The 19,542-nt window shown below is 51.9% G+C and overlaps 1 protein-coding gene across 3 annotated transcripts; it reads right to left on the reverse strand.

Moving 5' to 3' along the window:
• Positions 1-1,667: 1,667 nt before the first annotated feature.
• LOC128091700 (uncharacterized) lies at positions 1,668-9,819 on the reverse strand. Of its 3 annotated transcripts, none has more exons than XM_052704979.1 (12): positions 9,690-9,819; positions 6,687-6,748; positions 5,997-6,150; positions 5,497-5,753; positions 5,102-5,172; positions 4,618-4,697; positions 4,387-4,495; positions 3,908-4,028; positions 3,209-3,346; positions 2,768-2,910; positions 2,434-2,559; positions 1,668-2,322 (listed from the first exon to the last, which is right to left on the reverse strand). In XM_052704979.1, the coding sequence occupies exons 1-12, from the start codon at positions 9,724-9,726 to the stop codon at positions 2,202-2,204; spliced, it is 1,419 nt and encodes a 472-aa protein (XP_052560939.1). In that variant the 5' UTR covers positions 9,727-9,819; the 3' UTR covers positions 1,668-2,201. The 3 variants fall into 3 exon arrangements, with proteins under 3 accessions (XP_052560939.1, XP_052560938.1, XP_052560940.1); XM_052704978.1 differs by lacking the exon at positions 9,690-9,819 and adding an exon at positions 7,226-9,603; XM_052704980.1 differs by lacking the exon at positions 9,690-9,819 and adding an exon at positions 7,772-9,602.
• Between the last annotated feature and the right edge of the window lie 9,723 nt (positions 9,820-19,542).

A 19,542-nucleotide genomic window follows, 5' to 3' on the forward strand; every position in this document is an offset into this window, starting at 1 on the left:
CGCAGGGCTCCCCTCCAGCAGGTCATCACCCAACCTGTACTGGTGCATGCAATTATTCCTCACCAGATGCAAGACTCTACACTTGCTTTTGTTAAACCTCATCTGGTTTTTTTCTGCCCAGCTCTCCAGCCTATCCAGGTCTTGCTGAATGGCAGCACAGCCTTCAGGCGTGTCAGCCAATCCTCCCAACTTCGTATCATCAGCAAACTTGCTGAGGGTGGCCATTATCCCCTCATCAAGGTCATTGATGAAGATGTTGAACAAGACCGGACCCAGCACAGACCCCTGAGGAACACCGCTGCTTACGGGCCTCCAACCGGACTCTGCACCACCACCACCAACCCTCTGCACTCTGCCAGTCAGCCAGTTCTCAACCCACCTCACTGTCCACTCATCCATCCCACACTTCCTCAGCTTTGTTATAAGGATGTCGTGGGGGACAGTATCAAATGCCTTGCTGAAATCAAGGTAGACTACATCCACTGCTCTCCCCCTATCCACCCAGCCAGAGACAACATCATAGAAGGCTACCAGGTTGGTCAAGCACGACCTCCCCCTTGTGAACCCGTGCTGACTACTCCTGATAACCTCCTCTTCTTCCAGTTGTCTGGAGATGACATTCAATACAAGCTGTTCCATCACCTTTCCAGGGACAGAGGTGAGGCTGACTGGCCTATCATGCAGCATTAACTTTTGTTATTACTGTGTGTCCCTGCATGGTCCCTGCTGGATCACAAAAACCACAGGGTAGGAGGAGAGAGGCTTTAGACAAGACGAGGTCAGCTCCTGGACATCAAACCGGGAGCCTCGGAGTGAGATGACATCAGTTGCCCCTCCTGGGACCACCAGTACTGTCACTCCCATTGTAGGCCACCAGGTGGCTCAGGCACCATCTGCCCTTGGTGAAGCCATGCTTGCAGTCTCACATCACTTCCTCATCTCGCATGAGTCTCAGCATCTCTTCTGGGAGCATCCACTCCAAGACCTCCCTGGGCTCAGAGCTGTGCCTGCCATCATCTGCCTTACCAGATTCCCCTCATTTCCCCTGTTTTGGATTTCCCCTCCAGCTGTGTCCTCTGTGGAAAGACAAATGGTTTCTTACAGTACAGCTGTTCCAGTCAAGCTCAATGTGTCCTTCAGACTGCCACCTCAAATCTTTGTCCCAGTGCTGTTAGCGCAAGAGGTCGGATGATTTCCTCTGTTTCAGAGAGAGAACATAGATGTTCCCCTTCCAGACAGCAGTGTAACAGCTGGTTTGAAACTCCCTGGCTACAGTTACAAGCAAACCCACTTTTGCAATACAGTCCCCAGCTGCAGGCAGGAGTGCTCTGGAGCCCTCTGGGGAAAGGAGAGGCCTTTCAGACGCTCTCGTATTCCCCATGCCCGTGCCTCTGCTCCTCGTCCCCATGGAGCTCCCTTGCGGTTCTGCTACAGCATTTCTGTTGCTGGGAGGGAGCTATGGGGATACGAGGGGACACACGACTTCTGCACAGGAAACATGCACAGATGGCAGAGATGGCTGCCATTCTGGGAACTCACTCTTGGAGAGCATGGGCCTGCCGGGCCTTGGGAGCAGCTCTCGCTGCCACCCAAACTGCTCTCTTAAAGCATGGCTCCAGCTTCCTCACGTCAGTTGATGGCGACAGACACGACACCAGCAGACTGAGTGGAAATAAAGCCAATTCATTTTTATTGGAAGTACTGCGTCCAGAGCTGGAACCCCGGTACGAGAAAGACGCAGAGCTCTTGGATCAAGAGGAGGGCCACTGAGATGATCAGAGGGCTGGAGCACCTCTCCTGTGAAGAAAGGTGGAGAGAACCGGGCTTGTTTAGCTTGGTGAGGAGAAGGCTCCGGGCAGACCTCATTGTGGCCTTCCAATTCTTGAAGGGAGGATGTAAACTGGAGGGGGAACAGCCGTTGACGAGGCTGGATAGTGGTGGGATAAGGGGGTGGTTATAACTGTGAAAGGGGGGATAATCTGGTTAGAAGTTAGCAGGAGTTCTTCACAAGGAGGGTGGTGACGTGCTGGAACATCCAGTCGAGAGGTGGTGGATGCCCCTGGAAGCATTCAAGGCCAGGCTGGATGTGGCTCTGGGCAGCCCGGTCTGCTGGTGGGTGACCCCGCACATGGCAGGGGGGTTGAAACCAGACGATCGTCAAGGTCCTTTTTCCACCCAGGCCATCCCACCAGTCTTTGATTCTACGATCTTCCATTCACAGGTGGAAATCTGGATGGCTTCCCAGCCCCCTGGCCAACAGCTCCACCGCGGTCACCACCGTTGGCTGCACCTTCCTCTCTGGAGCCGTGCGAGCATCGAGCCCTAGGGAGGCGAGAAGAGCAGAGCGCGGAGCGTTATGGGCTGAGCGCAGGCAAAGCAAGGCAACGCTGGGCTCCAGCCTGGCTCTCGGGATCTGCTGCCTATGGAGCTCACCTGGGGAGCTGCCGCTTCAGCTCCAGCTTCTGCCGGTTTCTTTCTGCGGTGCCGGCAAAAGCCTCTTGCTGATGGAGGTGCGGCTCCAACTTCTGGAGCACCTGAGCCGCTCGCGGGGAAAGGAGGCTGCAACAAGAGGAGAAGGTCATCCCTCGGGCTCCGCCGAGCCGCCCCTGCCCCTGCCCTCACCCGGCCCCGCACCCCCTGCTGCCCCCTGTGTGTCCCCAGCCTTGCACCCCGCCAGCAGTTTTTGGCCCTGGCCGTGCCTGTCCCCGAGCTGCAGTCACAGCTGCCCAAGTGCCTCAGGCAGCCGGCAGAGCCCACACACACTTACTCAGCATGCAGTGCCAGCTTGGTCGCTGTCCCCATTTTACTTGCTGGCACAGGATCCACGTCCTTCCTCCACCTCCTTCCCTCTTTCTGTCTCCTGGGCTGGGCTGGAGGATGCGGAACACGCACGCTCTCCCTGGCCAACAGCTGCCAAAGAGGAGACGCTGTCAGCAAAGCGGCTGGGAGCACGGGGCTGTTCCCCAGAGGCCCTCTGCCAAGGGCCCTGCAGCAGGCCCCGGCAAGCAGGAGACTCAGCCCTGCTGGCCCACGGCTCCCGCCGCCCTTCCCTTCTCCCTGCGGGGCTGTGCCAAGCTCTCCTCCCAGGAGGAGCGGGCCAGCCCCTGCCATGCTGCGCGGTGCCCGTCCCGCTCCCACACCCTGCGCCCTGCTGAGCTCGCACCCTGGCTCAGCGGCTGCTGCCAGCAGGGTCAATCCCTGACGGTACCTGGGGCGGACGCTGGTCCTTCCCTGCGCTCCAGCCTTCCCATGCTGCCATTTCTGCCCGTGCTTGCTCTATTTGCTGCTGGTGCATGGGCCACGTGTGGTCTGCTTCTTTCCACAGTGCAGACACTTCCTGGAGCTCCTGCAGAGACACAGCAGCATACAGGATCAGCCTCAGCCCCTGGGGCCTTCCTTCAGCTCCCCGCTCCTGCTCCTCTCGTCTGCCAGCCTGTTGGCACTGCTTTGCCCCTGAAGGACCAGGGGCCCCAAAGCCAGGGATCCGCAACTCGTGGCCAACGTGGCTCAGAGGCCGTATTCCTCTCTCACAACCCCTGTGTGTGCTGTGGCAGGTGGCAGGCCAGGAGGTGAGAAGAGACAGGGAAGGTGTGCGGCACCCTCCATCTACCGAAGAGGAGCTGGAGGAGCAGACAGAAATGTGAAAATGATGGCACCCGAAGGGCTGTGCTCCAGATCACCGCACACACAGAGGCTTTTGCTTCCCTCCCTGTGGAAGTTCCCAAGGCCAGGCTGGGTCGGGCTTAGAGCAACCTGGTCTAGAGACAGGTGTCCCTGCCTGCAGCAGGGGATTGGAACCAGGTGATCAGAACGGTCCCTTCCAACCCAAACTTTTCTATGATTCTACCGTTCTGTCATTGGTGCAGTCTCAAGCAGCACAGTCCCTGCAGCAAGGCAGAGCCAGTACCTGCAGCACTCTCTTAGACTCCTCAGTGGCAGGGAGTGCAGCGCTGGTCTGTGCAGTAGATGCTTCCTTCTGTTCTCCTTTCTTTGTCCTGCGGAAGCTGCCTGCACACAGTGGGAGCATGCTGCAAACAGACACAAGAGGAGTTTGCAGGAGCCCGGGGCACCTTGGCCTCCCTGTGCTCCCACAACCGTAAAGATGGGCTCTGGCGCAATGCGGAGAGACCCCTGAAGGGAGAAGAACTTCTGCCATCAATAGGGATCAGCATTCAGCTCCCCCAGGGACCGGGGACCAGAGTAGAACACAAAGCTGGTGTGTCTGCCTCGGGAAATCGTGCTGCGCGCTTGCCATCTCTGGAGAGAACGGCCCCCCTGGGACACACGTGTGTCAGGAGCTTTTCTGGGTGCCGAGAGCTGGCAGCTCCGAAGGGGAGGCCGCTCCTACACGAGCGCGCACATCTCCTTTTTGCCCAAGGCCCTCACCTGGCAGAAGGCTCCTTTGCCAACTCTTGCTGCCTTGAGCCTGGCTCGCACTGCAGCATGGGGGGGGTCAGTGTCTTCCGCCTCGGCAGCAGCCTGCCGGCAGAGACCCCTGCAACCAAGAGAGAAAGAAGTTCTTCAGAGCAGCCCCACGGGCACGGCACGTGAACCTGGATCCGGTCACCCGGCACGGGACAGGGCCCCCCTCCCCACAGCTGGGACCCGTTCCCTCACCTCTACTCATCTTCCACTCTATTGCGGATTTCTTGTCTGCAGCAGCCTCTGCTCTGCTCTTTTCCACGGTGAGCTGAAACCTGGAAACAGAGTGACAACCCTTGAAGAAGGATGACCTCCTGCCCCACACAGCTGGTCGGTGGTATTTATTCCATGTGCTATGCAAAGCATGGCACCCTTTTCCTTCCTGGCCATGCCAAACCAGCACACGTAGCCTAAATTCCTCTGCATGCGCAGTCTGTTCCCTCTGAGGGGAATCGGGACAGCTTGGGCACCAGTAACACAACCGCGATCCCCATCACTCCGGGACAAGACACACACAGCCGAAAAGCAGCAGTAGTTAACCAGGAGCCAGACTTTCCAGGATTTCTCCCTGACTGGATGCTGAGCACGGAGACCCAGCAGGGCACGTCCCAGAGGAGGAGGAGGTGGGATGGAAGCCTGTCTGCTGGCCAGCTAAGAGCTGCCGAGGAAACGCACTCACCTCGGGAACACGCGGATCCCACGGGCGCCGATCTCTGGCCCGAAGTCAGCAAGATCTTCCGTCCAGAATCTCTGCAAAGGGACACAGACCTGCTGGAGGCTTGCCAAGGCCATTTCTTCATGGCTCTTGTTGACAGGAAGCAAGCCTGGCTCCCATGCCAAGAGAAAGCTGCTCTCCACCAAAGCCTCATCCATGAACATCAGAGCTTTGTTCTGCTCTGAAGGAGCAGGATGGCCAAATAGTGAGGCTGTGCAAGAGCACTGCCAGGCAGGGGCAGAGATCCAGGAAATCTCTTTGCCCCTGGAGAAAGCTGTCCAACAGCGTTGGACTGGCCTGCCATGTCCAGGTTGGCCAGTGGTGATCCGATGGCGCACCTCACAACCTCCTCAACTTACGGTGTGGACCAGTGCAAGGACGGGGGCGTTGCTCTCCAGTGTTTCAACGCAGGTGCAGAAGAACCTCATGCAGAGGTAGTTGTCCTGGCAGGTCATAATGCCGAGGTTCTTGAACACGAACGGGATGGGCGTCTTGTTCCTCAGGAGGTGACAGTACAGGAGCACGCTCTCCCGCACGCAGCGCAGCACCAAGTGCAGCGGGACGCCGGAGGCTCGCGAGAGCTGCCGGTAGTTGAGCGGCTCAATCTTGACATCGTCTGCAAGGAGAAGGCACATCCTCACTGCCACAGCCAGCCCATGCAGCATTCGTAACCAAATCCCACAGAAAAGGTCCTTTGGAGAAACAGCTCTTGGGCTGCGGTTCCTTCAGGAGGAACTCATGCTGCACCCCGAGCTTTGCAGACGATTCTCTGCTGCTCACTGCCGTTTCCAAAGAGCAGGGAGAACACAGCCGGCCCGGACGTGGGGTGGGAAGGGGAAGGTGGCTGCTGACTTCTTACCAGGGATGATGTCACTGGGAGACTGGAGATCCGGCAGCCACAGCACCCCGATGTTCAGTTCGAAGACTGGTCTTCGGACTGAAAGCACCTCTTCTTTGCTGTGGAATTGCTCTCGGACCCCAGCAAAGATCCCGAGTCCCGGAACCAGGACTCCCTGCACAGGGAAAAAACATAATGGCTGACGAGTGTGTACTTTAGGGGCGGCAAAAGCCACGAACATCAGGAGCGTGGGGTCACTGCTGTCCCCACTCCTGATGGACAGGGGAGCGAGTTGGGTCTCTGGAAAGCTTTGGAAAACATCTGTGGTCCCTGCTATACAGTCACCTCCGCGCAGTATTTCCCAACATCCCTTGGCTAGAGAAGAGCCCAGGCATTGACAGCACAGGGCTGAAGCCTGGGACTGATTGCCACGGATTATCCTTGGCACAGCCAGAAAAACCCCCCACCCATTTCTCCCTTTGCTCTCCCCATTCTGACCGCAGGGCAGAGCGAAGCCCCTTTGTGTGCCAAACGCTCAGGGCAGCTCTGGCCATGGGTTTCCCTCCCAGTTGGCCAACAAGCCACTCTGAGCACCCGGCTTGGGCTCAGCGTGCTGCTGTGGTGCTCAGGGAGGGATTGCTCTGCGGGGCCCAGGCTCTCGGCAGGACTGAACCCTTCTCCAGGGCGAGGGCCACCAGGACACCAGCCCACCTTGTCCAGCTTCATCTGTTCCAGGATGTACTGAGACACAGCGTCCCAGACTGCCACAATCTCTGCAAAGGAAAGAAAAGACAAGTCAGGCTCCAGGCCAGCCTCTTCAAAACCTCTTGGCAAGCTCCTCACACAGACAGCAATCGATACAGGCACATGCAGAAAAACACCACCATGGCTATGGACCTGAGCTTTGCTCCGATTTCAGCCTTATACAGAGCCCCAAGGGGAAATGGGGACATAGGAAGCCTCTGGGATACGGGATGTCTTTCTTCCCAGAGCTGGAATCTACAGAAACACCCTCTCCCAGGGAAACCTGGCCTTGGATGCCCTATCACAGAACCCGGGGGCTCTGGGCAGCTCTACTCTTGGGAGCTGGCTGCCACGTGGTCCCCAGAGCCCAGCGGGACCCTTTGGCGGGGCTCTTGCAGCGGCCCCCAGCCACGTCCAGCCAAGCGCAGAGGGCAGGAGCTGCAGCTTTGGACTAACAGCTGACAGCCCCGTGTGATGCCTTGGGAAGGGGGTCTGGAAAGCCTTACCTTCGGCAGAGAGTTCCAGCAGCGTTGGGAACGCGGAGGCCAGCTCCGAGCTGACGCTCACAGTCCAGCAGCCTTCCATGTGGCTTGCCGACAGCCTCAGCTCAGAACTAAGGATGGCCTCCACCAACAAGGCTCCTCAACCAACCAACAATTCTCTGCAAAGCGCCCCTGCTCCTCCACGCGTCAGCAAGGGTCACCCAGTGCAGCCTGGCTGCCCTGGAGCCGACTCCTGGCCACAGAAGGACAGAGCCCCTGAGCAGTGCTGCAGCAGCGCCCAGGCCCTGCAGGGAAGTGCCGGCCCTGCCGCTGCCCCGAGGAAGATCTGCTTGTGATGCAGAGCATGGCATTGTGACATCAGCCCGTGTCACCTGGAGCTCCGTTAGGTCACCGGCACGGAGAGGGGAGCTCCTCTTCCAGGAGGAGTTCCAGTTAACTTACTAAATTGTTTTACGAAAGAACGCAAGCCTAACTTTAATGGTTTAGTAAGAGAAGTTGTTTCACGTCTGCTAAATAAACAAAACCCTGTGCATTCTCAGGCACACACACCTCATGAGCTTGAAATTTCATTATCGACAGTCGCCGTGGTTTACTGGGCAAATGGCACAAGAACCTGCCACGTGTCACACAGGCTGAATTCAGTTCAACAGAGGCTGGGTGGTGAGCGCGAGAGGCGGTCAGCCCTGCACCGTGCCTGCCATGCATCACACGGCACTCTTTTCTGCTGGAGCCCACATGAATGTTGCTCAGTGCCGACTCTCCCATAGCCTGAGTGTTACATCGCGGTATCTGCAGGCAGACGAGATGCCAGCAGGTGCCGTGGAGGCAACAGATGCTGGCAAGAGAGGCTGCAGAAGGATTCCCGTCATCCTCCGGCATACGCAGGCACACCTGGTGCCTTTGGAGATGCTCTGTTGCCATTCGAGGAGGGTTTCCAAGTTCCAGAAATGCTTTTCTACCAAGTTCTGCGAGTTGTAGGCACTTCAGAGCAAAGAAACCTCACCCACACACATCAGAAAAATAAACCCGTCCAGGGGAAGTTTTTCACTTAGAAGCTGGTGAGCTGCTGGCACAGCTGCCCAGAGACACTGTGAGCACCCCGTCCTGAGGGGTGTTCAAGTTCAGGCTGGATGGCACCCTGGGTAACCTGACCGAGAGCCTGATCTCGCTGTTGGCCGCAGCAGGGGGTTGGAACTGGGTGATCTGTGAGGCCCCGTGTGCTGAAAGGCAGCCACGTGGTCTCCCCAGAGCCTTCTGTTCTCCGGGCTCAACGAGCCCAAACCTCTCAGTCTCTCTCCAAAGGAGACGTTCCTGATGCTGGCCTTTCAAGTCACATTGCTGATGTCCAAGTTACGTGCCCATCATGTGCTGATGCTGTTGCGCCACTTGATGGGCTCAACAGGGAGAACAAAGACACCAACATCTTTGGGATAGGCTTATTTTACTGCCTACGACAAAATAGTAGAAACAATAATAGTGGCAGCGTCTGTAGCCAAAGGAGAAGCTAGCAGTAAAGGCAGTAAGCAAGGCAGTGGGCCTGCTCCTTGCCACGAGAGTGCAGCGATGAAGGAAGGTACAACACCAATTGCCCCAGTATTTAACCATCACCCAGAGCCGCAGCCACTGGGGAGCCCATTTGCAATGAGGATCTGGAGAACCTCTCCCAGCCACGGGGAAGTTGCATCCATCAGCAATGCATCCATCCCACGGGTGAGGCATCCAGAGCTGCTGCAAGCAGCTCCAGCCTTTCTAGCACGGAATAAACCAATCGACGGAGCAGTCCGGGGGAGCAGCCGGAGCCCCCTTTCTCCTCTCGGTTTTCTCCCCGAAGCCTGGCCAGGGCTCAAGGAGAAACAAAAGGAGTCGTGCTGTCAATCCTGCTGCAGCACGGGCCTCTGTGGCAAGGCTGTCTGCCCAGCCTCCCCGCAACGGGCTTCATCGGGTAACAAACACGGCAGCAAAGCTGCCCTCGGCTTCTCGGGGGGGGGCCGCCGTAGGCATGGAAACGCAGCGCGACAGCACGCAGGTTCCAGCAGCCCGGCTGATGTCACCGGCGCTGGGACTTGCTCTGCCCGCCCCGGAGTCGCAGCCTGCGAGCTGTCCCGGCCTCGCACGCTAACCAGCCGACGCCTGCCGTGCTGGACGCGGTCCCTCCGGGCAGAGGCCCGCCAGCTCGGAGCCTCGCCCGGCCGCGCTGCGGCCTGCCGGCCCGGGCTGTACCGGCCGGGCCCCTCCGACTCCACTTCGGGCTGCCGCAGCGCACGCGGGCGCCCCGCCTTCGGAAGCGGCCGCTTCAGCCGCGGGGAAAGGCGGCACGCAGGCTGCGCCAGCTGCCATCGGCCCGGTCCGGCCCGGCCTCCCTCTCATTGGTCACCGCCCGCGCCGACCCGCCCCCGGCCTCCCTCTCATTGGTCAGCGCCAGCGCCGCCGGCTGTCTTCTCGGGAAAATGGCAGTCCGGTCCTCCACCTGCGGGGCAGCAGCTCAGCACAGCGCTGATGACCATTCGAGCCGAGCGAGAACTGAAGGCGCCCGCCTGACTGCGTGCCGGGCTCGATCGCGTCTCGATATGCGGGGTCGCTCCCTCACTTTCGGGGCTGCCCGGAGTTATAAATAATAAAATGATGGACCAGAAATTTAAGGAGTCAATTGTTGAATTTATTAATTATAATGAGCAAAGAACAAAGAGGCAATGCAGCGCTGGGCGACAGGGGGATCTCTGTCCTGCCAACTGCCGCGCCACCCGAAGATTGGGGCCGTTCTTTTATGTGGTTCCAAATGACTGCCGTGGTATTTCCAGGGTACTCTGCGCATGTCTCATTTGTTGTTACTGGGGTCTTCAGTTATTCTTTTGTTGATGCTGTAACACCCCCTTGCTTCTAGTTTCAAAAAAGAAAAAATACTGCCTGGGCAGTTGTATCAACATTTAATGAAAGATTCACTACATCCCGATTATTCTTGTCTCGAAATATTTACTACCTCCTGGTTAATGAGCAGACACATTTATCACAAGGGAATTCTGTGTTCCATCAACTGTCACAAGGTTTGAGCCAATACCTGCTCTTTTATACCGTTCGTCTGTGCATGATCCGGCTGTTGCTAGGGGGTCTTCTCCTGCCTCCCGGTGGTCGTATGGGTTGAAGTAAGTAGTCTTCCTCCGTATCCTTTTCTTGACCCCTTCTGGTGGTTCCCATTTATGATATGTTGCTCGTATGAGCTCAGGTTTGTGTTTTCGCAAGCTAAGCTTATTAACTCTGGGCAAACATTCCTATCTTTTTGACAATTTCCCCCCCTTTTCTTTTATCGTTGAATGTTTGTCCTTCAACTTTCATAGTTACAATTCTCCTTTCCTAATTGTGATCATGGGATGGAATATCACACTTCCTCTATTTACAATTTCTCTATTTCCCTCTGCAGAGTCATTTGCGTTAAGATTAGCAATTTTGTGGTATCAAATCGCTTCTTTACCAGTTGTGATAGATATTTAATTATACATGGTCCAAATATTAGCCCCAGAATAATTGTGATCAAGGGTCCAGCCAGAGCAGACAGCAAAGTAGTGAGCCATGGTGATACGTTAAACCAACTCTCATACCAGGATCTTCCTATTTCCCTATCCCTTTTTCGTTGTTCCAATCTCTTACGAAGTTCAGCCATGGAATCCCTAACTATTCCGGTGTGATCTACAAATGAGCAACATTCTTCTTGTAGTGCTACGCATAGTCCCCCTTCCTTTAGGAATAGGAGGTCTAATCCTCTTCGATTTTGTAGTACCATCTCTGATAACGATTTGACTGAAATTGCCAATTTATCAATTGATTGCTCTATTCTGTCTAGATCTTCATCTACAGCTTGCTGTAAATTCTTTATCTCGTTACTTTTGACGAGTGAGGCTATGCCGGTTCCGGCACCCACACCTCCGGCAATCAAGAGGGTTGCTAAAGTAATTGCTGTTATAGGCTCTCTTTTCTGTCTGATGAGGCTCCCTTCAAGTTGATACATAACCTCTTCATCAGAGTGATACATTAATCGCGGAATAACTACTACTTGTATACAAAATTCAGATCTATTAAATACCTCTAATGATATACATGGCGTCATTCCGATATCTGAACATACCCACTTTGCACCTGCTGTGGGGATTAGCCATTTAAAATTTTCGTTTATCTTGTTTATTACTTTACTTTTAGATATTGTGTTGTTACAAAGACTTTTATATTGTTTCGGTATAGTTCCAACACACTTTCCTTCCCCTGTGACATGTTGTACAGTTAACCCCTGGGTGTGATTACTATCCCATGGGCATTCAGCAGGATTTGTTCCACTATTCCATGTGACCTTGCCTGGCTCTCCTACTGCCTCATAATAAGGTGGTCTAACGCTATAGCACAACCAACACTCGTTAGTTAAGTTTGGTTGCGTTTTATTCAGGGCGGCATATGCGGCTTGCATAATGCCCCACAATGGATCACTGAGTGTAAGCGGTGGTGTCTTATACCTTCGACCTGTACTGTTAGTGGTATTTGTCGGTGTAGCAGCAACAGGTGGCGGGGTCCTTTCGGTAGAAGGGGGCGGTGCCAAAACTGTATTTGGGCCTATAGACAATGGGGAATCATGTGGCATACTTCTCTTTGCTATTCTGAATATACCACCCCTGTCTGGACCTGGTTCCCAAAATCTAATTCCCCACATTCTTCCAACCAACCAGCCATTGTTTGTAGGCTTCTGAACCTTTATATTAATTTCCTTACAGTATCCACTGGCCTCACAATGTCCGTAAACATGCCCATCTCCTCCTATTGTGGGTCGTTTGCAACCAGGAGGGAACCATTCCACCTGTATGTCTGGGTCTTTAATATCTGTGGACCATTCAGATGCCCATGTCTCACATCCCCAATAACCACAGTAGTAATGATTTGGCAAATTACAATAATTTCTCCCTCTATTTGAAGCAGGGCAAACATAAAATCCCATACAGTTATCTGTCCTATCTCTTCGGTGTCCCGTAATTAAATTTCTCAAAGAAACGGTAAAATTTACGTGGGTTTGATTTTTACAGCTTTTCAAGGGTTGGTCAGGTTGTTGTATGTTGAATAATTCCCATATCATGGGCTCGTGTGGATTATTGGCCCGTACCCCTGGGAGTAGAATAGATGCACAGACCAAAATGATGGTCTTTGGGGTCAAGTATCGTCCCTTCACCCGAGGTCCATCTCTGCCTCGCCTGTCAACTGGGTTGCAGCCAGTTACAGGGGTTTTTATCTTCTCGGCAGCAGAAGACCTACTCGAAGGTGAACTTTTCCCCATCACAGTCTATTATATTCACTATTGAATCCCTTGGGGTAGTCCAGGCACTTGTCCACAGGGTGTCTCAGGAGTTTGGTTCCAGAGCCTTTTCAACAATCGGCCAACCCTTACAGCCGTATACCCGTTGTATTCAAGGCAGACTTGGTAGGCTGATCTCGCTTAATGTTCTATTAAAGTGTTTAACCAGTTCGTCTTTCAAAGTCCTAAAAATAATTTTCATTCCTCTCTATCCATAAACACAAATCCCTTTTCCACACTTAACGACTTTCCACAAGAAATACAAAATTAGTGACAAGATCAATGCTATTACAAACCCTATTAAACACTGTACAGCAAAAGGCAGGTGTTCAAACCATGCCCCAACCATTTAGCTTCTTCAGATGGGCTGAGGTTTCTTCACCAGAGGGATTATATTGTTTTCTTCGGTTCGACTGTTTTACTCTATAGTCTTCACAGAAGTCCCTGTGGCAAAATAAATTCCCCCCCCGTTTGAGTTTTGTTTATCGCGATTTTCTGGACAGCTTCATCTTCAAATCCCCCGCTGGACTAGTAACTTCCCATTCATTGTTGTCTACTGGTCCTTTAATACGGCTGGCGTGCGTCCATCCCCTTTCTGCGGTTCGAACCGCAGTATTAGTAGTTAAGAGTACCAAATAAGGTCCCTCCCAACGGGGCTGTAGAGTGGCTTCTTTCCATGATCTTATAAGAACCCAATCTCCTGGCTTAACTTGGTGTAACCTAATATCAAGAGGGGGTCTTTGGGTTATTTGTCCTTTCTCCCACAACTCCTGTCTATATCTCATCAGTTCACTGATATAGATATTAATGGTCTTATCTGTGATATTTGGATGATCAATAGGAACTCCTGCATCGTAGGGCATCCCATATAACATTTCGAAAGGAGATATTCCTATATCGGCCCTAGGTTGCGCCCTAATGTTTAACAATGCTAAAGGAATACATTTTATCCATGAGAGTTTGGTTTCTAGTGTCAGTTTCGCCAATTGCTTTTTCAATTCTCCATTCATCCGTTCCACACGTCCCGAGCTTTGGGGATGCCAAGGAGTGTGTTCTTCCCACTTTATTCCCAAGGCTTCCGTCAGGTTCTTTATAATTTTAGATGTAAAGTGGGGACCCTGATCGGAGTCGATAACCTCAGTAACCCCGTATCTAGGGATTATCTGTTCCAAAAGGACTTTTGCCATAGTTTGAGCAGTCGCTCTAGAAGTAGGAAAGGCCTCAATATAATGGGTGAGGTGGTCTACAATGACTAAAACATATTTGTAACGTCCTACTTTGGGAAGTTCTGTAAAGTCAATTTGGACTCGAGAAAATGGTCTTACTGCTAGGGGTCTTCTACCCATAGGTACCCGTCTTTGTACAGCTCTATTGATCTTCAGGCATGTGGGGCATCCTTGAGTAATCTTCTTTGCTAAGTCGTGGAGACCTATAGCCATATATTTGGTGGCAAAATGGTCTATCAAACCCTGACCTCCCCAATGGGTTTGTTTATGTAAATTAGTCAAGATATTAAAGGCTATTGATTTTGGTAGAACTTCTCTTCTATCTGACAGATACCATTTCCCTTCGTCACTCTTAGTTACTTCCATTTGAGTAAGTTTCTGTTCCTCCTGAGGGGTGAACACGAGAGGTGCTATTCTCAATTCTGTATGTTGCGGTTTATCCTTTGTTAGTACTAATACGCGTAACGCAGCTTGTTTAGCCTCTTGGTCTGCCATATTATTTCCCCGTGTCTTATAGTCAATTCCTTTTTGATGCCCCCTTAAATGTACTACAGCTATTTTAAGCGGTCCCCTTAATGCTTGCAAAACTTCCCTTATTAGTTCCTGGTGTATTAAATCCTTTCCCCGGGAATTAATTAGTCCCCTCTCTTCCCAGATTTTTCCAAAGGTGTGTACTACTCCGTAACTATATTTAGAATCAGTGTATATCGTTCCTGATTTTCCCTCCAATCTTCTTAAGGCCTGTAGGACTGCATATAGTTCACAGGCCTGCGCTGACCAAGAGGGGCTCAATGGCCCAGATTCTAATACCCTTAACGTTTTCCCGTTTATCAGTGCATATCCTGATTTCCTTTTTCCATCAATCACCCTAGAAGACCCATCTACAAAGATTCTTTCTCCTTCATCTAATTCTTCCTCCTCTAGGTCTGGTCTAATTTTTGTCTGGTTCTCAATAGTTTGAAGGCAATTATGTAATAATTGTGATTCCTCGGGTCTGCCATATAGAAATTGTGCAGGATTTTGTAAACTAGTAGTTTCTAGGGTTAACTTTGGTGCTTCTAGCAAAATACCCTCATATTTCAACAACCGAGAATCTGAGATCCACTTTTCAGCTTTTTGTTGTAAAACACCCCGAATATTATGGGGAGACAACACTCTTATGTTGCTGTTAAAGGTAATTTTTCTAGCCTCTTCCACTAGTAAAGCACATCCTACTATTGCCTGTAGACAAGTGGGCCATCCCCTACTCACTGGATCTAATAATTTTGAAAAGTACCCTATAGGCTTTTTCTTCCCAGCCCACTCCTGAGTCAGGACTCCATATGCTGCACCATCATCTATGTTAACAAACAAATAGAAAGGTCTCTTAAGATCAGGGAGGCTTAAAACCGGGGCATTGACTAGATCTTCTCGCAACGCCTGCCACTTCCTCTCGTCATCTTCACCCCAAGTTATCCACCCCTCGGGGGTTAATTTTTGATATAAAAATTTTACTTTCTTACTATAATTCTCGATCCATTGCCTACAATATCCCATTAGCCCTAAAATTTGCCTTATTTGTCTTTTACTTTGGGGGGGTGGCAGGGACAATATCCCTCTTATTCTCTCTGGATCTATCTTCTTTTCCCCTTTGTTAATATAGTGACCTAAATACCTGACTTCTTCTTCCACAAACTGTAATTTTGTCTTTGAAACTTTGAGGCCCTTTAACCCTAGAAAATTAAGGAGTTTGATGCTTTCTTCCCTAACCTGTCCCTCCTCTTTTCCCGCAATTAGCAGATCATCGACATACTGGATAAGGGTGATTCCTGGAGCTGGTTGATATTCTTGTAAAATCTGTTCTAGGGCTTGCCCGAACAGATTCGGGGATTCGGTAAAACCCTGTGGTAGTACTGTCCACCTCAACTGTTGTTTTCTCCCTGTGTCCGGGTCTTCCCATTCGAAGGCAAAATAATCCCGGCAAGACTCATCTAGAGGGCAAGCCCAAAATGCATCCTTTAAATCAATTACACTATACCATAAATTTTCAGGGCCTAATTTGCTCAGCAAGGTGTAAGGATTAGAAACTACAGGAAAACGAGATATTGTCCTTTTATTTATTTCCCGTAGATCATGTACCAAACGATACGTACCATTAGGCTTTTTAACCGGCAATATGGGAGTATTGAATGGGGACATGCAGGGTTCCAGTAACCCCTGCTTTATAAGTCTTTCTATTTCTGGTTTTAGGCCTCTCCTTCCCTCCAGTGAAATGGGGTACTGTTTTATTTTTATAGGGGTTTCAGGGTCTTTAAGTTTAACTGAAAAAGGAGGTATTTCCAGACGCCCCACACTTTCGGTTGTATACCATACTTCAGGGTTAATTCTTTCTTCATCTTCCACCCTTAGAGGGCAAAGTTTAATCCTTATTTCCCTGTTCCTTACCTCCAAACTTATTCCCAGTTCTATAATTAAATCTCGTCCCAACAAATTGAATTCAGCTTCTGGTACTATCAAGAAGTCTCCCAATCCTAACTTAGATTCTGTTTCTATTTCTACATTTTTAACGATCCCTACCTTAAAGGGCTCTCCCTTAGCTCCTACTACTAGGGCTGTCTTTCTGGACAATTCACATCCAGAGGGTAGTTGTTGTATGGTGGATCTCTCAGCCCCCGAGTCCACCAAAAATTCTACTTCTTCTTGTTGGGGACCTATCTTTAATTTTATCAAGGGCTCACGGTGTTTTTGAATCCCCAAAAGGTAAAGCCCCTGACCTCCCTAGTCTTCTTTAAACATCTTTTCATCTTGTATCCTACTTCTACAATTTCTCTTTAGGTGACCTTTCTTCCCGCAGTAGAAGCAAGTCCGCTCTTCCTTTCTTTCCCTTGCTCCTTCGCTCTTCCCCTGACTGAAGGGTGGTTTCTGTAATGGCTGCCTTCCCTGCTTGTCCAGTTCCCGACTCTCTCTAACTGCGGCCACCATCATCCTAACTTGCCTCTTCTGGTTCTCATCATCCCTACGAACATAAACCTTCTGGGCTTCCCTTAGTAATTCATCCAACCCCCTGTCCTGCCAATTCTCAATCCTTTCGAGTTTCTTTCGTATATCGTCCCAGGCCTTTGCTACAAACTGCGTTTTTAACAAAGCCTGTCCTAACGGGGTTTCAGTATCCAACCCTGAATACATTTGTAGATTCTTTCGTAACCGCTCCAGCCAGTCATTAGGGGATTCCTCTTTCCTCTGCCTTTCATTAAATGCTTTATTGATATTCTGGCCTCTAGGGACTGCTTCTCTAATCCCTTGGATAACTATACTTCGTAAATCCTGCATATGTATTCGGTGATTTGGATCTTGGTGGTCCCATTGGGGTCTTTGTAAGGGCCATTTTACATCTGCCTGAGGTCCCTGGGCATGCTGGGCGTCCCAGACTCTCATTCCTGCAGTCCTAATCATATGTTTCTCTTCAGTTGTAAATAAGATGCCTAGAATGGACTGTAACTCATCCCACGTATATATATTGGGGCCTAGAAACTGATCTACCCTTTCTCCAACTCCTAATGGGTCTTCCAAAAGCTTACCCATCTCTCTTTTGAATTCCCTAACATCCCCCGAACTCAGAGGTACCGAAATAAATCCCATCTGTGGATTGGGACCCCCCATAGGTACCTCTCACAGTGGATACAGATTTTGTTGACGTGTCCGTCTCCTGGTTTGAGGGCCCAAATTAGGGTCTATTCCCTGATTATTTGAATTATCTTGGTTATTTGCCTCGGGTTGTGGAAGGGGAGGAGCTATCGGTTGTGGTGGGACATATGGTGGGGGTCCCATGGGGATATCCTCCTCTTTTCGAGGCTTCTGTTTCTCAGTCTTTGTGTCTACTTCGGACAATTTGAAAATCGAGATTCCTGGTCCCCCTGGGCGTGTAACCCAAACAGCTGCATATTCACTCTCTTCCTGACTGAAGGGAGTCTTAGTGTTAACCCAAATATTTAACTGCTGTTGTACCCAATCTTCACTGGATCCAAATTTCGGCCACAAAACAGCTGGGCCAATCTTTTGATCTCCCCATACTTCTACACAGTAATGAATCATCTTGGCTTTAGTCTTATTTCCTGTACCGGGATAGTACCTCCACATTTCCAACATGAATGCTAGAGGGGAATCCTTTGGGATTTTAGGACGTTTCATGGCTACAGGGGCCTTGCTCTTTCCCTGTCCCATCTTCCGGAGTGCCTTCACTCAACTGTGTGTGCGTTCCACTCGCTTCCCCTCGTTTGTGGCTCACGCCTTCGCAGGCAATGAGAACCGCACTACTAGAGGGTCCACACTCGCTTGGGTTAGTCCGAGCTACCGGCCCCCTCTCACACACACACCACTCGTTACACTCCGGGAAACCCGACCCCGACCGAACGGAAAACCCCTGCCTAATACGGCAGTTACTTACGCGTCCTGCGTCTTCGTCCGGACTTTGGTGCACAAAATTTAAGGGGTCGACCGGTCCTTCCTTGCCTTTTTGCTCTTAAATTTTGGATCGTCGGTAGGAGTAAGGCAGGGAGTCAAGAGTGGGGCCGCCAGTTCTGGCGGGGCGCCTCCCCAACCCTCAGATCCCAGCCACTACTCCTATCCGAGTCACGGCACCAATTGTTATAAATAATAAAATGATGGACCAGAAATTTAAGGAGTCAATTGTTGAATTTATTAATTATAATGAGCAAAGAACAAAGAGGCAATGCAGCGCTGGGCGACAGGGGGATCTCTGTCCTGCCAACTGCCGCGCCACCCGAAGATTGGGGCCGTTCTTTTATGTGGTTCCAAATGACTGCCGTGGTATTTCCAGGGTACTCTGCGCATGTCTCATTTGTTGTTACTGGGGTCTTCAGTTATTCTTTTGTTGATGCTGTAACACCCCCTTGCTTCTAGTTTCAAAAAAGAAAAAATACTGCCTGGGCAGTTGTATCAACATTTAATGAAAGATTCACTACATCCCGATTATTCTTATCTCGAAATATTTACTACCTCCTGGTTAATGAGCAGACACATTTATCACAAGGGAATTCTGTGTTCCATCAACTGTCACAAGGTTTGAGCCAATACCTGCTCTTTTATACCGTTCGTCTGTGCATGATCCGGCTGTTGCTAGGGGGTCTTCTCCTGCCTCCCGGTGGTCGTATGGGTTGAAGTAAGTAGTCTTCCTCCGTATCCTTTTCTTGACCCCTTCTGGTGGTTCCCATTTATGATATGTTGCTCGTATGAGCTCAGGTTTGTGTTTTCGCAAGCTAAGCTTATTAACTCTGGGCAAACATTCCTATCTTTTTGACACCCGGCTCAGCCAGAAGCCGCTCTCGGACACCGGGCGAATCCCGCCGCTCGCGGTCAGCGGCCGGTTCTCACGGCCCGGCGGCGCCCTGCCGCAACGACGACTGCAGAGGACGGCTCGGTTCTTACGGGGGACGGACGGGGCCCCGAGGCACGGGGCGGGCGGCGGCGGGGACGCGGGGCGGCGAAGCGCCTCTTTCCCCGCGCGGAGCCCCGCTGCCGCCATCGGCAGAGAGTCCGCCGCTCGGCCCCGCCTTCGCCGCGCTGCCATTGGTCGGTCCGCGGGACGGGGCGGGCGCTCCGCGCGGGGTGCTTTCCGTCGTTGCGTCATCACCGCGCGCCTCGGCTGCCCCGGCCCGGCTGCCCGTTCCGCTTCCGGGGCCCGCGCCTCCGGCTCGTTTTGCTCCGCGCGGCGTTCCTGCCGCTCTGCCCCCAGCCTGCAGCGATGCCTGGGGTTGTTGTGAGCGAAGTGCGGG

This window comes from Tympanuchus pallidicinctus, unplaced genomic scaffold (assembly GCF_026119805.1).
Source record: "Tympanuchus pallidicinctus isolate F22 unplaced genomic scaffold, pur_lepc_1.0 scaffold50, whole genome shotgun sequence".
In the NCBI taxonomy this organism is placed as follows: Eukaryota; Metazoa; Chordata; class Aves; order Galliformes; family Phasianidae; genus Tympanuchus; species Tympanuchus pallidicinctus.

What these genes read in the sequence shown, in the direction of transcription:
- LOC128091700 (XM_052704978.1), bottom strand. Translation starts at nt 7,304, where the DNA reads ATGGAAGGCTGCTGGACTGTGAGCGTCAGCTCGGAGCTGGCCTCCGCG. An exon ending in AGGACCAGCGTCCGCCCCAG is followed by an intron (nt 2,911 to 3,208) that starts GTACCGTCAGGG and finishes CCTCTTTGGCAG; the next exon opens with CTGTTGGCCAGGGAGAGCGT. An exon ending in AAGCTGGCACTGCATGCTGA is followed by an intron (nt 2,560 to 2,767) that starts GTAAGTGTGTGT and finishes CTCTTGTTGCAG; the next exon opens with CCTCCTTTCCCCGCGAGCGG.